The 19,112-nt window shown below is 33.4% G+C and overlaps 1 protein-coding gene across 5 annotated transcripts in view; it reads right to left on the bottom strand.

Moving 5' to 3' along the window:
• The window catches only part of PJA2 (praja ring finger ubiquitin ligase 2), a 67,737-nt gene that overhangs the window by 23,864 nt on the left and 24,761 nt on the right, over nt 1–19,112 (bottom strand). For all 5 annotated transcript variants that reach the window (XM_057737757.1, XM_057737748.1, XM_057737763.1 and 2 more), the window contains 2 exons: nt 11,768–11,953; nt 1,414–1,599 (listed from right to left, as the gene is read on the bottom strand). In XM_057737757.1, the coding sequence (XP_057593740.1) occupies nt 1,414–1,599; nt 11,768–11,953 (372 nt within the window). The remainder of the gene's footprint in view (nt 1–1,413; nt 1,600–11,767; nt 11,954–19,112) is intronic.

Genomic DNA, 19,112 nt, shown 5'->3' with positions numbered 1-19,112 from the left:
ACCTCTCACCATGCATAGATATGCTGAAAAGACAATTCTGTCATCTGCTGAGCACTGTGAGTAATGACTTTGTATAATGTCATCAGAGAAGACATCAGAATTAACAAGCAGTTCAGCAACAGGGGAATGCGCAGACATAAAAGGGGGAAGAAATGAAGGGGGTGTCAAGATCATGAAAATTAGGACTAGGTGAAGCCACTGATTTTCCATAATGTTTGGGAAGACAGAAAATAGGTTTTGGAGGAGAATATTTAGGATGGAATTACAAATTCTTTGTGTGGCTGTGAGGAAACCCTACTTCTACTTCTACAACATGGTCAATACAAGCCTGCTTGGAACATATAATTTTTTTCTTCCCCTGGGGAGTGAGAATAGGAAACAGTAAGGAGGACTTCATGGAGATGCTGAGTTTTGTGTCTGGAATAATTTGGAGAAGTACAAAGAAGTAACTAAACACTCACAGAAACTGAAGACACAAAGGAGGCCTTAAAAACATAAAGTTTTATCCAACCTACGGGGTTTTCAGGGGTATGAATGAGTTTTTCTTACCTTTATTTTTCTAAATTTTCTGTAATGGAATTTTAACTGGAAAAACAAGACAAATTCTTAAAAATATATATGTGCAGAGATGAAAACAAGGGTAGTACCAAGCCAAATTTTTTCCAGAAAAAGTAACAAAAAGGGATCAGTTGGAACAAACATTCTAAGACTCAATAATTAGCTGCTTCCAGAGGGCTACTGCACACTTGAAAAATAAGTCTGAGTTTATAAACCAAAACAGTTAAATTCTGAACATTATATCATGAGCTGTAATAGTTCTATAATCCTTTTAATTTATATATTTTTATATGTTACTTTCATTTGAAGCTCACTATTCTTTGTCAGCATAAAGTAAATTTAATACATTCAACATCTCTGGGAAGGTACAATTATATATTCCGCATTTTGCATATGGAGAAGGAAAACTATAGTCTTATGATTCTTCTGATTCAATGACAGGTTTTGAAATTCTTCAAGTAGTATTCATTATGGACATTTTTTTTAAAGGATTATATTAAGTGCTATATTAAGGAGATCGGGAAACATGACATATATTTGTTGTAAAAAAAAATTTTTTTTTTTAAAGTCAAATTTAAAAGTTGGAAATCTCAAACCATAAGTGCATAAATAACTAGGATATAAGGTGAGCTTCCATAGAGCTAAAGTCAAAGAAGGAAGAGGTCACTGACTGAAGTAAGAAAGAAGTTCACGTAGAAAGCAACATCTGAAATGAGCTTTGAAGGAGAGGAAGACTGACAGATGAGAAAATTGAGATATTTCTTAGCTACAAGGGATTCAGTTTCCATAATTTAAAATCAGAAACAAATTCTACTTAATGATCAATTAAGATGGTAATTACACTGTGCTACATACCTCCAGTCCACATCCAAGTCTTCACTCACACTGGAGTCATCCTCAAGGTTATTGTTACCATCCAACATGAAAGCTTCTGGCTGTGCAAATTCGTTGGCTGGCTCATTTCCTTCATCACTGCTGCTTTCATTGACTTCATTGTACTGTAACCAAGGAATTTCTCCTTCTTCTAAGGATGTCTGTTCCCTAATACAAACATTTTAATGGAAGAAAAAATATTATTTTTAGAACACATCGTAAATTTTTTCTTTAAAGAGTTCTCTTTAGTGCAGGTAGATACTTTATTCTTTGAATTTGAAATTCTTGGTACTTAAATGATTCTAGAAATCTGTTTCCTTTAAATGTGTAATTATTTAAAAGGGAAGCAAATTTGTTATAGGGTCATATGTATACAGAAATAGCTCCTAATTACATAAGAACCTATTCATTTGATATACATATTATCTAGCCCCTATATTTCCTCTTTTTTTCAGGAGAAAAATAAGAAAAACTCAACCTAGACAATCTGAATCTTTAAGCCCTGATCTTGAGTAGTTCCCTTCACAGTTAAAATAAAACCCAAGTTGCTCAGCCTGGCCTACAAATCTCTGCATAATACATGCTTTCTCCTCAGCCCTCTTTTCCATCTATTCCTATGTTCCTCCCCCCCCGCCCCCCCTTACTATACTCCTACTATTCTTTCTTCTCTTGGAGCACATCCCACCTTAGGGCCATTTCCTCTGCCTGAAATGTACTTTCAACAGATTTTTTTTGTACAGCCACCCCCCCCCCCCACCACCCCCCCCACCCCTGGTTTTCAAAATCAGAGTAAATGTTACTACTTTCAGGGAAGCCTGTCTTGACTGCTCATTTTAAGTAGATCATCAGTCACTGGCTATATATCATTCTGCTTATTTTCATTACAGAACTTACTTTTACTTATTTTCTTATTTGTTTACTGACAGTCATTCTCCCACTAGAAAATAACCTCACAGAAACAGAGACAGACAAATCAATGGTACATATAAAGAAAATAAGAAAGATGAAAGATGCATTTCAAAACAACAGGGAAAAGGATCACTCCATAAATGATTTTGAGACAATGGGGTATCCACCTGCAGGGAGGGAGGTTAAACCTCTATGTCATTATTTAGTCTTAAACAAATTCCTGATCTACTTATTAAACATGCATGTGTACCCTTAATACCACTAAACAAAAAAAGTACTAGAAGAATCATGAGAGACATTTTGACAAAAATCTCTGTCATTTTAAGCATGAATGCAAAACCTTAAAGCCAAAGATAAACAGACTGTTAAATTTCGTAACATAGACATTAAACACTCATGGAAAAGTCAAAACACCAAAAATTTGGACACAAAGACCAAACTGAGAAAAAATAATAATTATAATACATAAGAAAAAAAGGTATTTCAAGGCTGCAATGACTGAACAACAGGTACTTTTGAATTTAGAAATAAGAAAACTATACTGGTAGGATTTTCTTATTCATTTTATTTAACAAGAAAGTACCTTTTAGTATATCAAAAGGAGGTTAAATCTTAGAGTATAGTCTTGGCAAAGTTTAATTTTAGTTTGGGTTTTCAACTTGAAGAACAACTCTAATTAGAGTTCTATTCATTCTAATGTGCAAATTTAACTTCAGGGACAAAAATATTTATGAAAGAGATGTAGGTAATGCCCACATACAAGAATCAAAACATTTTAAATACAAAGAAACAGTATCTTTTTGTATACCTAAATTCATAAATGTTTCTTTAGTTTCAGATCCTACTAAACTACACTTCAGAATAACACGTTTATAAAATTTAGTCTAGTAAAATCAGAGAAATAGCATAACAAAATATGATTTTGTTAATTTTTTAATGTCATACATAAAGATAGTAGATGCTTTCTTTTTGTGCATAATTAGATCCAATGAAAAATTAAGCCTCAAATGGTTTTAAAATACAAAATTAAACTAAAAATTCCTAAGCAGCAGATCTCTCTTCACACCTTTATGAGAGTACTTGTCATATTGTACTGTAACTCTTCTGGTGACTCACTTGTCTCCTCCTAGACTGGGAACTTCTCAAGGGCAAACAATGCTGTCTCTCATCATTGTAACCTCACTCCCTGTAACAAGTGCTTGACACATGATTAGATACTCTGTGTTGCAAATATAATAATAAATCCTTGAAAAATAATCTTTTAAAAGTCAAATAATTTAGAGATTAAGCCGGAATAGTCCTTGGAAATGTTTGTTATTTGTAATGTATGCCTACAAGAAATATATTTCTTTTTCCTCTTATACAGCCATCAAAATGACTGTTACTCTGTACTTCAGATACATAGCATAAAACTCAAACACACTGGTGAAAATGACTTGTATAAGAAATAAATATTAATTTATGAGTTTTTTTTTAAATTCAAAGAAGAAAACTAAAATAAATCATTCTGAATTTAAACAATAACGTCATTTTACTATATACACAATTCTTGGCTACATATTTTGCTTAAACATTTGATTCTGTATTTCACAACTCATTATAACACAGTTACGGAAACAGAAATGAAGTGCTGTGTGGCATATGCTTTCAACATGTTACATAAAGTTCATTCACCATTTAACACAAAATTCATCAGGCTAGAAGAGCAGCACTGTACTAGGCCAGAGTTGGCTTGATAGTATAACAAAAGGAATTTTGATCTTAAAAAAAAAAAGATTCTGAATAATAGGGTCAAAAGTATCTTTTGTGTAGCTATCAACAGAAACAATATTCCCATGGGAATGTAAGTATATAAGTTTAAATGCTTAAAAAATCTTAAAAACATTTCAGCAATATCTGTCTTCTTCCTCCCTATAACTATACACATATGCACATACCACACACATACCATATGTAACACTGTCACAAAAATTTAGATCTTCAATGCCCTTTCTTCATTTTGGTAGTTCAAAAATCAACAAAATGTCATTACACTGTTACACAGTAATTTATGAGACTTAAAAAGACATATTATCTAATCACACTTCCAAATGGTCAAATCTAAAGAAAGAATCCAGCAGATGGAAGATGCAGAAGCCCTACCACCACTACTACCAACGTCACAAGTATTTCACCTAGGAGGGGGAAATTACCAATCTGCCCTTTCCTTTTGAGCAATTTCAGCACAGTTTGGAGGAAATGAATGCTACTGCTGTAACAGGAAGCCACAAATGCCCCATAATGTATCTGCACAACCTACTTCCAGTGAAAACCCTAGAAGACCACCAGCATGATATTCTCTTGATTACAGGCTACACTGTTACTTCAAAGCTTCAGATAAATAGACTGTTGCTCCCTTTATGATTATGCTTCATGATTAAAGATCTCTGTTCTTCAATGACAGAAACTAAATTTAATAACATTACTGGAACAGCAATATTAAAAGTATTAAGATATATCAAGAAACTAATACTATTGAATATCTTAAAGAAATTTTCATTAAAAAGTTTTAAAATATGCTATTATATAATCATGCATCATAGAATTTCCTGAGAAATGAAGAAAATGAAAGGTAGACAAATCAAATTAAATCTCTGAAAACACATTACTCTGATTTTTACAAATGAGTGGCTTCCTTTAGCTAATAAATCAGCAATTCCAGTATCCATTAAAAACAGCTCAGAATATTAAATTCTTCGGTTAATACCAACATATTAAAGGGCTAAGGCTTTCATAAAGTAATATAGCTATATTATAAGAAAACTTATTTTATAAAATTCTGGGGTGCATAATAAACATTCTTAGTTAAATGGTAATAAGCTAACTGCTTTTCATTTTATAACTCAAGACACATACATTTAAGTAGTTGCTAAACTTTAGGAATAAGCTCATTTTTAATAATTCTAATTGTATGGCAAATGTTTAAGATTTCTAGTCCCTATCTTGGAGGTAAAGTACAGAGGAAAGTAAACTAAATTTGACTTAAGAGTCAAAAAAGCCTAAAGGGAATTACAGCTTACAAAATCAAGGGTACCCTGTTGTAAATCCTTTGCATGTCATCCAGTTGCAAAGATGGATTCCCAGCACTTAATTTGAAGAATTGTTTCTTCATTCTAATAAACTGTCTTGATTAATAGAAAAATTTTATTATTAAAAATTTACTAAAAAATGTTAAGACTATTTACATTAAAAGTTTGTAAAGTCACCAGAATAGCTGGAAAAGCCTAAAGAAAAATACATAAGTGTGATTTTGTTAATTTAACTTTAAATTCAAAAACACATCTCAAATGGACACAATACTGTCCAACAACTACTAAGTGTTTATCTAATAAACTTGTGGTCTAGTTCTCTGAAAGTCCATTTCCCATCTTTTTCTTCTTTACTTAAATTTCATCTTCCTATCCTCCCCATCTCTCAACATCTAGTAACAACAAAAATACTAAAGTCACTCGAGACTCATCTTTTCTTCCCATCAGCAAATTTACAGACTCACCTACACTTGTACCTACCTGTTACCTTCCCACTAGTTCCAATGGAGGAGTCTGCTCCTATAGACCCTCTTCCTGAGCTCTGGATCCCAACCCTTCTCATCTTCTCAAGAACTTCACTTTATCTTTGCTATAATTATCAGTTACTGACTTTCTTCTTGAACATTCTATAAGCAAACAGTCATGCTTCTAGGTTTTTAGGGGTGAGGAAAACACTTTTCTAAGCCAAAAATCCACCTGTGATACCTTTCCTTTTGTAAAGAATTGGATATCTCCATTTTCTCACCTTCATTTCCCTTAATTTTTTCATTCCTTTTTTTTCAAATGTAAAATATATACAATCTATTTTAGTTATAAAGCATATTATATTGAACATTCAGAAACCCACCAGCCAATCCAGGAACTAGAATATTACCACTGACTACCATACAACTTGTGTTCTACACTTTTCCTATTCCCTTGGCCTGACCATCCAGAGCAAAGTACTATCTTGATGCTGCTGTCATTCCATTGCTTTTGGAAAGATGTTTTCACTATTTTTGTATACTTAAACAAGGTATTTACTACTGCTTGGTTTAAAGCTTTATGAAATAGGTATCATACACATTTTCCTAGGGATGGCTGTTCTCACTCAGCATTCTATCTTTAAGATTCATCTATGTTTTTGCACATAACTGTGGCTCATTCATTTCCACTGCTGTGTAATACTCCATGTATGAATATACCACTAATTTTTCTCTTATTAATCAATACTTGGGTAATATTCACCTCAACAAGCAGTGTGTACGAATTGATTCATATCCTCCAAAACTCCTGACATTGTCATATTTCTTAACATTTGCTAATCCAATGGGTGGGTAAAAAATGATACCTCCTTGTGATTTTAATGTACACTCCCCTCATTACTAATGATCATCGTTTGAAATTTTTATTCACCATTAATATTTCTTCTTCAGTAAATTATCTGCTCAATGTTTTGATCATTCTGCAATCAGACTGTCAGTTTTTCTTACTGATTCCTAGGAGTTCTTTATATATTCTGCACATCAAGACTTTATACTATAAATACATTTTCCTAGTTTGGCTCTTTCCTTTTCAGTGTCTCTTCTTTTATATCTTCTTTTACATCTTTTTGCCTTTTATTATTCTCCCATCCTGCCATGCTAAGACATGCCTGTCAATGGCTACAGAAATGGTGCAACTTGTCTTGCTCCTGATCTTCAGGGGGAATTTTTTTTAATGCTTATTGAAAATGATTTCTATTTTTTTTAGGTAGTTTTTATGAGGGCAAAGAAATTCTGTTCTGATCTCAGTTTCTGAATTTTTATCATAATGAGGTGCTGAACATTACTAAGTGATTTTTTTTCCCCTTGCATCTACAGAATCTATCATATGAATTTTCTTCTGTATTTTGCTAATGCAGTGATGACATTTACAGGTATTCTATGTGAAACTACTTTTGCATATCTGGAAAAAACTGAGATTGGTAACTGAGTTTTATCTGTTAAAAAAATACACTTACAAATTCAGATTTCAAATAATTCTGTTTAAGATTTTGATGTATATTTTAATGAACAAATTAGGCTTATAATTTTCTTCACCATACTCCTTTGGTATTAGGGTTATACTGGCCTTATCTGAATGACTTGGAGAAACAGTTCTTTTTCCATTCTCTCGAAGAGTAATGTGATATGGTCCTTGAAAGTTTAGTTTAAGAGAATTCAGCTCTAAAACCATCCAGATCGGTTGTTATCTCCACGGGAAGAAATTAAACCACTGATTATGTATCTATAATACTTCTATTATCTAGGTTTCCTATTTTTTTCTTGAGTGAGTTTTGGTGAATTCTATTTTTCTAGGACTTTGTCAACTTCTAAGTTTTCAAATTTACAGGTACAAAGTTCATAGTACTCTTTTTAGTCTATACAATCTTTATTGTGTTTGCAGCTGTGTCTACTTTTGTATTTCATGATTATTTATTTGTGTCATCTTTATTCTCCTGTTCACTATTAAGTGGAATGTCTCTTTTTCTTAATCTTTTCAAAGTATCAGCTTTTGATTTGTTTGATTCTCTCTATTGTAACTGTTTTCTAATTTATTGATTTTTGTTCTCATCTTCCCTAATTCTAATGCTTATCTCCTTAATTTGTTTATTCTAATATTCCTTTTTTATTTCTTAGGTTAAATGCATAGCTACTCCATTTTTAGCTTTTGTTCCTTTCTAACATATGCATTTATAAAGGTAAATTTCCCTTTAAATATCAATTTCCTTGCAATCCCACAGATATTGGCTGGTGGTATTTTCATCATCATTGAGTTGGTGAGCATTTTAAACTTCTAATATGATTTTTTCTTTGTCCTGATTTTTTATAAGGATGGATAATTTAAAATGCATGGGAGGTTCATATATATATGAAGTATATATTTATACGTTAAAAATTTATATTTGTATTATTTATTTCTAAATGAATTGCATTGTGGTCATAGAAAGTGGTCTGCAGGATATTGATTCTTTGAAATGTGTTAACCTGTGCTTTGCAGTCTGGTACATGTTCAGTTTTTGTGTGTTTGTATATTCCACAGCATGCAGTGTTCATTAAATCATGCTTAAATGAGTTGTTCAAATCTGCAATTAGTTTTTTATAGCCGTGAATTAGTAATTGAGAAAGGTATTTAAAAATTTTCTAATACGACAGAAAATCTGTCAATATTCTCTAGTTGGTTAAATTCTGATTGATATATTTTAAGTTTATTTTATTAGGTGCATTCAAGTTTAAAACTGCTACATTTTACAGGTAAATTGGACTTATTACCTAGTGACCTTCACTCTCCCCAATAATGCTTTTCTGTCTTTAAGTCTACTTTGCTAATGTTAGTATAATTAGTCTATTTTCTTTAAGTTGATACTTTCCTGAAATATCATTTTCTGTCCTTTTACTTTCAATCTTTCTGTATACTAATGCTTTAAGTGTGTCTTTTGTAAACATCATTTTTTAAAAAAATCCAACTGATTTGAAGCTTTGTCTTTCACAAGTAGAGAGTAAGCAATTTATATTTATTATAGGACTTTTTCTTACATCCTGCCTTTTTCATCTCTATTTTTCTTCCTTCTTTTATGCTTTTTCTTCCTTTTTTTTTACTGTTACTTGGATTGACTTTAAATGTTATTTTTCCATGTCTTAAATTCCTTTTCTCCTCTTCTACAGGTTTCCAATACATATACTCTGTATTTATTCTTGTAGTGGTTACCCTGGAAATTTTACCGAACAAATTTAACTTATGTCAAAAGTTAACCTTCAGACCTCTCCCAAACTATACACTTCAACCCTGATCTTCCCCCATCAACTTAAATACCAATGCTGTCCAGCGTTTTAGTTCTGTCCCCCTCACCACTTGACATCTATTTTTTTTAATTACTGGTTTTATTATTGTAGGATATCAATGCAAGTAGCTGATGACTTTCAAACATGTTTCTGGTTCCACTCATGTATCGTATATGTAACTACAATTCAGGACACTTCCCTTAAACTTGTAAGTTAAATATCCAAGTGCCTCCTGCCATCTGCAACACGTCTGACTGACACTTAAAATTTCGAAAAGGAGTTCCTATTTCCAAGCCCTCTCCTCAGGCTTCCTCATCTCAGTCAGTGACATTAATGTCTACCCAATGTTCAAACCAAAAAACTCAGTCATAACTGACTGATTCGCCCTCATTTCACACCCAATCCATCCTAATATTTATAACTCAAAAATATTCTCAAACCTGTTTACCTTTCTAAATTCTCACTACGATCCCCTCACAGCCTAACCCACTCTCATCCTCTTTTTAACTTTAGTCCCTTTCCAATTCAATCTCCACAAAGCTGTCAGAATGAACTTTTAAAATGTGTATCAAATCAGTTAATTCTCTACTTAAAATCTCACCCCTCTCTGAATAAATTCCAGATGCTGTATGTCCTGCATACTCTGGTTCCTGCCCACTTCATCTCACATTACTCTTCTTTTCACTCATCTGCTTCAGACCTACTACCTTCTTACATGCCAAGCACTTTCCTTTTCAGTGTGTCTGCTCTCATCTTTCTTTTTGCCTAGAAAGCTCTCTAATTCTCATCTTTATATACCAGCTCAAAAGTCAATTCCTAAGAAAAATCCTCCCTGACCACTCTAATTAGTGTAAGCCCCTATCAGTTACTTTATCACATTAGTGTTTTATTCCCTTCACAGTAATTATAAGTTTGTACTTTTATCATACTCATACCTTGTTTATTACCTACCTCCCCCACCATAATGTAAACTTCACGAGGGAATCTTATTTGTCTTGTTCACTGATATAGTCCCAGGATCCAGTACAATGCTTGGCACATACTACATGCTCAATAAATATTTGTTGCATGAATAGTTACTATCACAAACTACATATGAAAAATTTAACAATATTTAGTAAACTAACTAATAGTGATTAGAGATGATCAAACATAAAGTTAGGAAGAGCAAAAAATGCCACCTCAACCTACCACTATCAAAACCAATTATGTTTGTGAATTTCTTTCTTTACAAATTACCTAATGTCTTATTTCCAGATTTTCTTACAGAATTAATCTCAAGCTGGAAATTTATAATTTTTGAGAAGTAAAAATTTTAATGTTAGTCCAAATTGAGATAGTTTTTTCCTAAGAAAACATATTTACCAAAATAGATCCCACGAGACTAAATTAGAACCAACCAATTTTTATCACAGATAAAAATTTTACTTATTAAAGAAATACTCCCTCACAACAAAACACCAAGCCTAGAAGTTTTCACAAGCAAATACTTACAGCCTTTAAAGGAATAAACAGCTATTTAAACACCAAAAGATAATATATATACACAAATATTCTTTTAGCAAAGTGATCATGTTAGGTTACTTACAAGTAAGGGGGTAGCTGAATATCAGGAAATCTAGTAACGGAATAATTGCTCGTGATCATCAGGCTAAAAGTAAAAAACTATTATGTCATTTCCACTGGTGCTAACAAGACTTTAAAAAAATTCAACCAACATTATTGCCAGAAACCTATAAAATACCAATGGTAAAATTTCCTTACTGTGATTTAAAACAAAAAAAATTGTATGTGAGAGTATATGTATGAAGTCAACCTGAAAACCAGAATCATTCTTACTAGGGAAATACTTGTGGAGCAAAGACTGGTAAACTATAGCCCACAGATTATTTCCAGCCTGCCACCTGTTTTTATAAATAAAATTTTGTTGAAAGACAGCTACATCCATTCATTTACATATTGTCTATGGCTACTTTTACACTATAAGAGTAGAACTGAGTAGCTCCAATAGAGACTCACACACAAAGCCTAAAGTATTTACTATCTGGCCCTTCACAGTATAAATCTGACAAGCCCTGTTCTATAGCATTCCCATTAAAGTTAGGAAAAGACAAAGATATTTATCATCAACCACTAATTTCTGGAGATATCATCCAATGCAATTAGACATAAACATTAAAACTTCAACTTTTACAACTGCCTGCATTTCCATGAATAAATCACTGATTTCCCTCTGAGGGCTTCCCTTCCCCCATGCCATTATCTCCACTGAACAGCAGTGGCAGCTCTGACTCACTCATACCTGATTTAACCAAAATGATCTTTTAAATGTCCAAGGTTTCTTTAACAAAGCACAATGGAAACACATACCATATCTCAAGAGAAGACACTGTAATTATCAGTATTTGCAATTTAATTGTTCTTTGGAAATACCAAAAGTATAACAAAATTCAGTAGGATAGACTGGTCCTACACAGGGCTTGTAAATGCAATTAATAGCATACCCAATATTTGAATGTAATGTACAGCACTCTTGTGCAATACACATAAAAACAACAAATCTTACTCTTAACATACCCTTCCTGAAGAGATAATTCTTGGTTTTCTTCTTCAGGACCACTGCTGTCACTTTGTAGTTCAGGTTCATTCTCATCTTTTCCTGGCAGAGTCTCCCAGCTTTCATCACTGGAGGACTGATCTTTTTCAGCACCAGAAAATCGATGAGGCAAAGAAGCAGACCATTCTCCATCACTGCATTCTGAACTGCAAATTTAGAACAGAAATAAATTGTCATTACATGTGCATTTATCATTTTGAGTGTTAACCAGGCATCTTGGAGAGAGTGAACTACTGATGCTCTACATGTTTCATCAGGTGCCAGTTCAATTTTAACATATTTTTAAAACACATACAGAGATAAATATTCAGCAGAATGGGATTTTTTCAAACAAACATAGAATAAAGTAAGTTCTAAAGAGGGAGGGGATATGGGGACATATGTACAAATACAACTGATTCACTTTGTTGTACAGCAGAAACTGGCACAACAGTGTAAAGCAATAATACTCCAATAAAAAAAGAATATGGCAAGTTATGTTATCAATTTATTATTTTCTTCATTAAAGTAACTAATTCCATGGTGCTTAGATATAGGTTCTTTATATTTTGGACATGTTTCTAAACAAAATTTTAAGTAATTTATTTGGTAATCACTGATTAAATGCTATCTGGAATAAATAATAGAGTTATTACTCACCTGACCTAGCCAAAACAACTAATTACATACTGACAACTTATATCATATCCTCTATGAATAAATTTTCACTATTACCATGTTTTAAAAGCTTAGCTATTGTTTCTCTTCCTTTTACAAAATACACTTCACAATGGAGAGAGATTCAAATTCATAAAAAGAAGCACTGACAAATCTTTACTGAAGTCCTTTGGTAGGACTGTGAACACAAAATTAATTTCAACTCAATATATAGATAAGGAATGAAAAAGTGTGATAAAAGGGTTAATAAAAAATCTCAGAAAAATTATTTTTAGTTATATGTATTTAACTTTGGTTAATTTGGTTACATTCAACAACTCACAAAGCATTAGTCATCTTAAATCACCAAAAGTTAAAATATTACTTAACAACACTGAAAATAAATCCTAAATGCTCTTTCCAACTGTATTAACCATTCTGGTCAAGAATTTCCTTAAAGATTACCCTTTGTGCACTTTTAAGGAACCCCAAAATAACAATATTTAATTTATTTTTTTGAAAGGAAGTGATAATTGGTATTGTCTCCTTCTATAGGCAGATGAACCCAAGAGATCAAGATGCAATTAACAAAGAGCAGCATTAATCTGAGCTCTGAGAAATTAGCAGAAGTAAAAAAATAAAAATCAACTTCCCATTTTCAGGAAACAATGGGCAGCAGGGCACAAACATCCTGGAGAAGGAATAGACCATAGGCCTGGCACAGCAAATAAAAGGTGTTCCTTCACTGGGTATGAGCCCAAACTGCTTATGTTCTGTAAAATTTTCTGTGACCCAAAGAATAATCTAAGATCAAGTAAATCATTTCCAGACTTGTATCAGTGTCAAAATCTAACACAGAAAACAGTTTTAAAGGAACTTACTGAGCTAAGTTTCCTTAACTATGAAGCTTCTGAAATTCAGAGCTAAATTACCAACTCCAATTTTGAAATGTCTTTAAGAAGTAGAGTAAGATTTCTATATTAATTTGTGGCAATTTTTAACACACTTACTTAATAGCAAAATTCATTTTTTAAAACATTTCTCTGAGAGTATGATCCTGTCCCCTGTCCCGAAGATAACGTATGAAACTTCTGAACTTTTCTGAATTAATGAAATAATGATGGAATATCTCCAAATTTCAATATAAAAAGGATGTCTATGATCAACAGTCAATATATTTAAGAAGCTTATGTCAAGGACTGGCAAACTATAGCCTTTCTTAAGCCAAATCTGGCCGTGCTGCCTGTTTTGTTTTGTTTTTACGGTATGTGAGCTAAAAATGGTTTTTTACATATTTATATTGGATTTTGCCTCTTAGTCAGCAAAACCTAAAATATTTACTACCTGGCCCTTTAGGAAAGTCTGCATATCTCTGGCCTACATTATTACTCATTACACAGAACACTGACCTCGAAGTAGATAATTTTTAAACATATATCCCCAGCCCTGACCACCATACTAAGCTTTCATAACCACTAACTGTCCACCAAACATTTTTAGATTTTTACCCTCCTTTTACAAATTATATTTTTATAACAAAATTCATATGCCATTTAACTCCCTTTCTTGATTTTCTATCTACTAATGGTATTATCCTGCCTTTAAGCTGAAAACCACGTTGTCTTTGACTCTTCACAAACTCCCCACATTTAAATCCTTTCTTACTTTCCATTCTTTCTGTTCAATGGCTCTTATATCCTAGCTCCCTTTTCTCCATTTCCCCTAAAAATCCTTGGTTCAAGGGCTAGGTTTTCTCCAAACCCAGACTCAGACAATCAGTTATTAACTGGTGTCCCTAAATTTAATCCCAGCTCCCTCAACTCACTTAAAAAACACATTCTGAATATCCCTATCACTTCAATTTATATCAAACAGTACATTTATAATATTACTCCAAAAATATTCAACAGTTCATTTCCACTAAAGCTGTACTTCATAAAATTAAGCCATTTGCCTACAGCCCTCATAATTTTTGCTACAGCTGTACATTGATACTGTGTCTTAAGGTACAGCAGTTGAGAACACAGGTTCTGGAGTCAGCTGGCCTGGATTTGAATTCACCAGTTACAAGCTGTGAAAAAGTTATTTAACCTCTCTGTGCCTTTATTGCCTCACCTATCAGGTGAATATAATAACAATATCCACTATTTCACTGAGTTCATTTGAGGAGTAAATGAATTAATATACAGAAATAGTCTAACAGTGCTTGGTAAATAAGTCATCAGCAACTATGATCAAATCTTTTTTTTTTAAACATCGCTTTTTTTTCCACTCTAATAACATTTTAGTTATCTCCTAAGCAATATCCATAAAGTCCCAAATTTGATGTGCTAGCTATATTTTTCTCTGATTCACATTAAAATAAATATATAATTATAAAAAAAACACTTGTCTGTGTGCCACTTAATATATTTTACCCACTTTAAAAAAATACTGGCCTATAGAAAAAAATGTTTGAACTTCCAATGGCACTTATGACTTACTACAATCTGATTCTAGTTACAACTATATTCTTATATCCAATTCTTTCCTTCCAGCATGCTCTATTCCCAATACTGTCCCCAAAATACGAGTTTTCATCACAACTATTCCTCCTACCACCAAGAATGTCTTCACAATCACTTCACCTTTTTTTCCATTTCAGGATCAGATCATTCCTTCAAGACCTTCCCCTACAACACTGCTTCTTTTGTTTTTCAATTAATTCATGGACTAGCCTTCTTATTTGTTCAGTCTAAACCACTAAAGTGCAGCTGCTTCTTTAACACTGCATTTAAAGGTATTTTTCATAAGTGGAAAATCAGTTCTTTTACCAGAAAAGCATCCAAGGAGATTTGCCTGAATTGTGAAGTCCTTGTAAGCTTTTGGAAATTAACTAAGACTGTGTTATCGAGTCATTTTAAGTAGAGAACTTCAGTGATCTCAGTTTATTTAAAAAGGGCCAACAATTAGTCCTCTTTAAAGTATGTTCCCCAGAAATTAATATGCATTTGTGATATGTGATAGAAAGTAATAGACCAATAATTTCCTATTAATACTTCATTCTGAACATTATTATCTACAACAAATTTCAAACTTAATATCTATTACTGGGCTTCCCTGGTGGCGTAGTGGTTAAGAATCTGCCTGCCAATGCAGGGGACATGGGTTCAAGCCCTGATCTGGGAAGATCCCACATGCTGTGGAGCAACTAAGCCCGTGAGCCACAACTACTGAGCCCACGTGTCACAACTACGGAAGCCCATGTGCCTAGAGCCTGTGCTCCGCAACAAGAGAAGCCACCACAATGAGCAGCCCACTCACCACTACAAAGAGTAGCCTCTGCTCGCTGCAACTAAAGTCCGTGTGCAACAACAAAGACCCAATGCAGCCAAAATCAAAAAACAAAAAACAAAAAAACAAAACCCAAAAAAGTCTATTACTAATTTGTAGCTCTAAAAGTCCAAACTGGCTCAGAGGACTAGTCAGAGGAAACTATGCAACTATGACTAAGATTTTTTACTATGAAAAACAAAAACCTACTACAGGCAATTTCTTTACTGAAGAAAAAAAATACAGTATTTAACATCAGGTGAAAGTTCCATCTATGACATATGACAGCCTTTTTCACCCTGGCAGTGGAACACCACAATGGCAAGAGCAAGCTTTGAAGTCTGACACTGTTAGGTTAGGATCTGCTCAGTACTTACTAGTACAAGCCTAGGCAATGAATGAACTTCCCTGAGCTCACTTTTCCTCATCTGTAAAATGAGGATATTAATATTTACTTTTCAGGTCTACAGTGATGTTTAAATGAATACCACAGAAAAATGTTTTGCACAATTTTTGGAAAATGGTAAACATTTAATAAAGGTGGTAGTTACTCTTTTCATTATATAAGCTGTTTGCTTAGAAATTTCAACTGGATTTCCTACCAGCACACCACCATCTTCCTCTTTTCTCCACCAAACAAAATCTACTCGACGTCCTCTGGTTTGTCTTACTGAATAGCAGTATCAGCCTCCTGGTCACCCAACAGCTTTTTATCAGGGGTCAGCAAATTATGCCCTGGCACATGAGCCAAATCTGGCCACCTGTCTGTTTTTCAGTGGCCTGGAAGCTAAGGATGTTTTTTGCATTTTAAAATGGTCATACAAGTATCCACATAATATCAACGTTGCCTTTTGGTCCACAAAGGCTAAAATATTTACTATCTGGTTAACCTTTTAAAAAAAGTTTGCAGGCCCAAAGAAGATGTAGCAAAGAAGCATCCAACACAGGTCAATGGAAGAGAAACCATGGAGCAGAAAAGGGTGAGCAAACACCTCAATGGTAGCACTGAAGTCAAAGAAAACAGGTAGATAAAAAAATCAATTGGCTATGGAAATTAGGAGGTCACTGCTAACATCAGAGAATATAGAAATAATACAGGGAATTAGATTTTGAGGCATTTAATAAGAGTGGATAGTGAAGGAATAGGAGCAGCAGTGGATGTGAAACATTTATTCTGAAAATTCAGCAGTGGGAGGAGAAAACATAAACAGGCAAGTAGTTAAAAGAGGGACCAAGATCAATGAAAGCTGTCCCCAGGATTTAGAAAAATTAGAGAAGGAACCTAGGAGTAAAGATAATAGATATTCAAGGTGTCAGATATGACTTCAGGCACAGAATGAGAAAAGTTACCTCTCTTCACTGAAGAAGAAATTTAAAATATGAACCAATACCAACATATTCTAATATGTTAGTATGTTAATATATATTCTGATGGAGGAGAGGAAAACAAGAAAGTTCACATTTAATTATTTCAGTATCTTCAGGATAGCAGAGGCAGTTATCTACTAAGAATGACAGGAGTATAAGGAACTAAAAGCAAAAAGAGAAAAGATTTTAAAATAACTTTTCAAGGAGGACAAGTAACAGAATAAATACAACACAAAATGATCATGGACTAGTGAGGACCCAATTGTTCTTGATTATAAAAGCACATGAGTTAAACATTTCAAATTTTTCAAAATAAAAACTAAAATACCTCTGTGACTTTCATATGGCCTTTCATTAGTACTGTCTCCCATTAACATTTAGAGCTGTATTCAAAAGCAGAAAACTATAACTTACTCAAATATTACACCCTTACAGATTCAACTGTGAATCAAAAAACCTTTTTCACATAAATAAAATTATATGTGTTTTCTAGACAAAATATTTTATGTACAAATCCTACGTAGATATAAGATACAGAAGTAAAACCAGCCAAAAGCAACCTCTTATTCTCTAAATCTCCCGAGGAATTGGTTTGTCTTCTCTGGTATTTATCACATCCACAAAAACTCAACTATATAGGAGCTTAGGGAAGAGTGAAATTTTAGATAATTTTCTTATCTGACCAGCTGTGGATCAAAAACACTTTTTGAATTTTACTGAAAATACTCTGGAAGAAAATTATATTAAAACATACTATAGGGCTTCCTAGGTGGCGCAGTGGTTCAGAATCCGCTTGCCAAAGCAGGGGACACGGGTTAGATCCCTGCTCCAGGAAGATCCCACATGCCGCGGAGCAACTAAGCCCGTGTGCCAAAAAAAAAAAAAAAAAACCCCAAAAAACATAAAAACATACTATATAATTCTCTGCATTTTCCAAAATAGTATACTAAACATAATCTAAGCAGTTTGGGATTTTTTACTAGTACTAACACTGAACTATGTTGTAATAAGGTGATAAAAATGAAAGTTGTTCAAATCCATAAGTCTGCTTAATTTACTAAATAGAGTCCAAATCATTTGTTCTTTTGGCTGTGCAGCTTGTGGGACCTTAGTGCCCCGACCAGGGATTGAACCTGGGCCCTCCGCAGTGAGAGCATGCAGTCCTAACCACAGGACTGCCAGGCAAGTCCCTGGTTTTTCTCTTTGAATTGTGCCTGCCTTTCACAACTTTCTGGTCTTTTCCCTTAGTATCAAAATATTATAATCTGTGACTCCTTAGCATACCTTAGGAACAAAGTTATTTATCCCCAACTCATTCCTTCTAAACTCCTATGAACTTGGAAACAAGATAAAAAGTTTTCCTAAAATACTGGAGTATATGCTTAAAGATCTTTGTTTTGGCTGTTCACAGATATTTTATCTGTTGGGAGGCAGTGAGATCACAGGAGCTTTATTCATGGCTTTCAGCTAACACACAGGAGAGGAAAGGAGCTTAATCTAGCCTCATGATAATTATCTGTATATTCTGTCTTCCTCATAAGGCTGGTGAACACCAAGGCAATAGGGATCATTATTATTTGTATTTACAGAGTACCTGGAACAAAATGTGACCCGTGGGAGGATTTCAATAAATCTTTTTTAAATATATCAAATTGAAATCAACTCAATAACTAATATTCCTTTTATTCTCCCAAGGTCATCAACAACAACAAAAAAGTTGTCCTGACATTTTTATCTTAGGTAAGGTTTCTTACCTTTTAAGCAAGGTTAAGACCTAGGGACTGAAAAATTCTGAAAAAATACAAACAAACAAGCAAAAAAAAAACAAGTGCTATAAGAAGTGCTCAGGAGATGGCACACCTCTCTTCAGGGCAATTAGGCCTAAGGTTAAAATGTGCTGGCATGGTTGAAAGATTCTTTTAAACTCAAGATCTTGTCCTCAAACAGTTATTAAAGTTCTTAGGGTATATTTCAAAAGATCAGGGTATT

The sequence above is a fragment of the Hippopotamus amphibius genome, chromosome 1 (assembly GCF_030028045.1).
Source record: "Hippopotamus amphibius kiboko isolate mHipAmp2 chromosome 1, mHipAmp2.hap2, whole genome shotgun sequence".
Lineage (NCBI taxonomy): Eukaryota > Metazoa > Chordata > Mammalia > Artiodactyla > Hippopotamidae > Hippopotamus > Hippopotamus amphibius.
The sequence above is the reverse complement of the archived record's forward strand: the minus strand, read 5'-3'. Positions and strand labels throughout refer to the sequence as shown.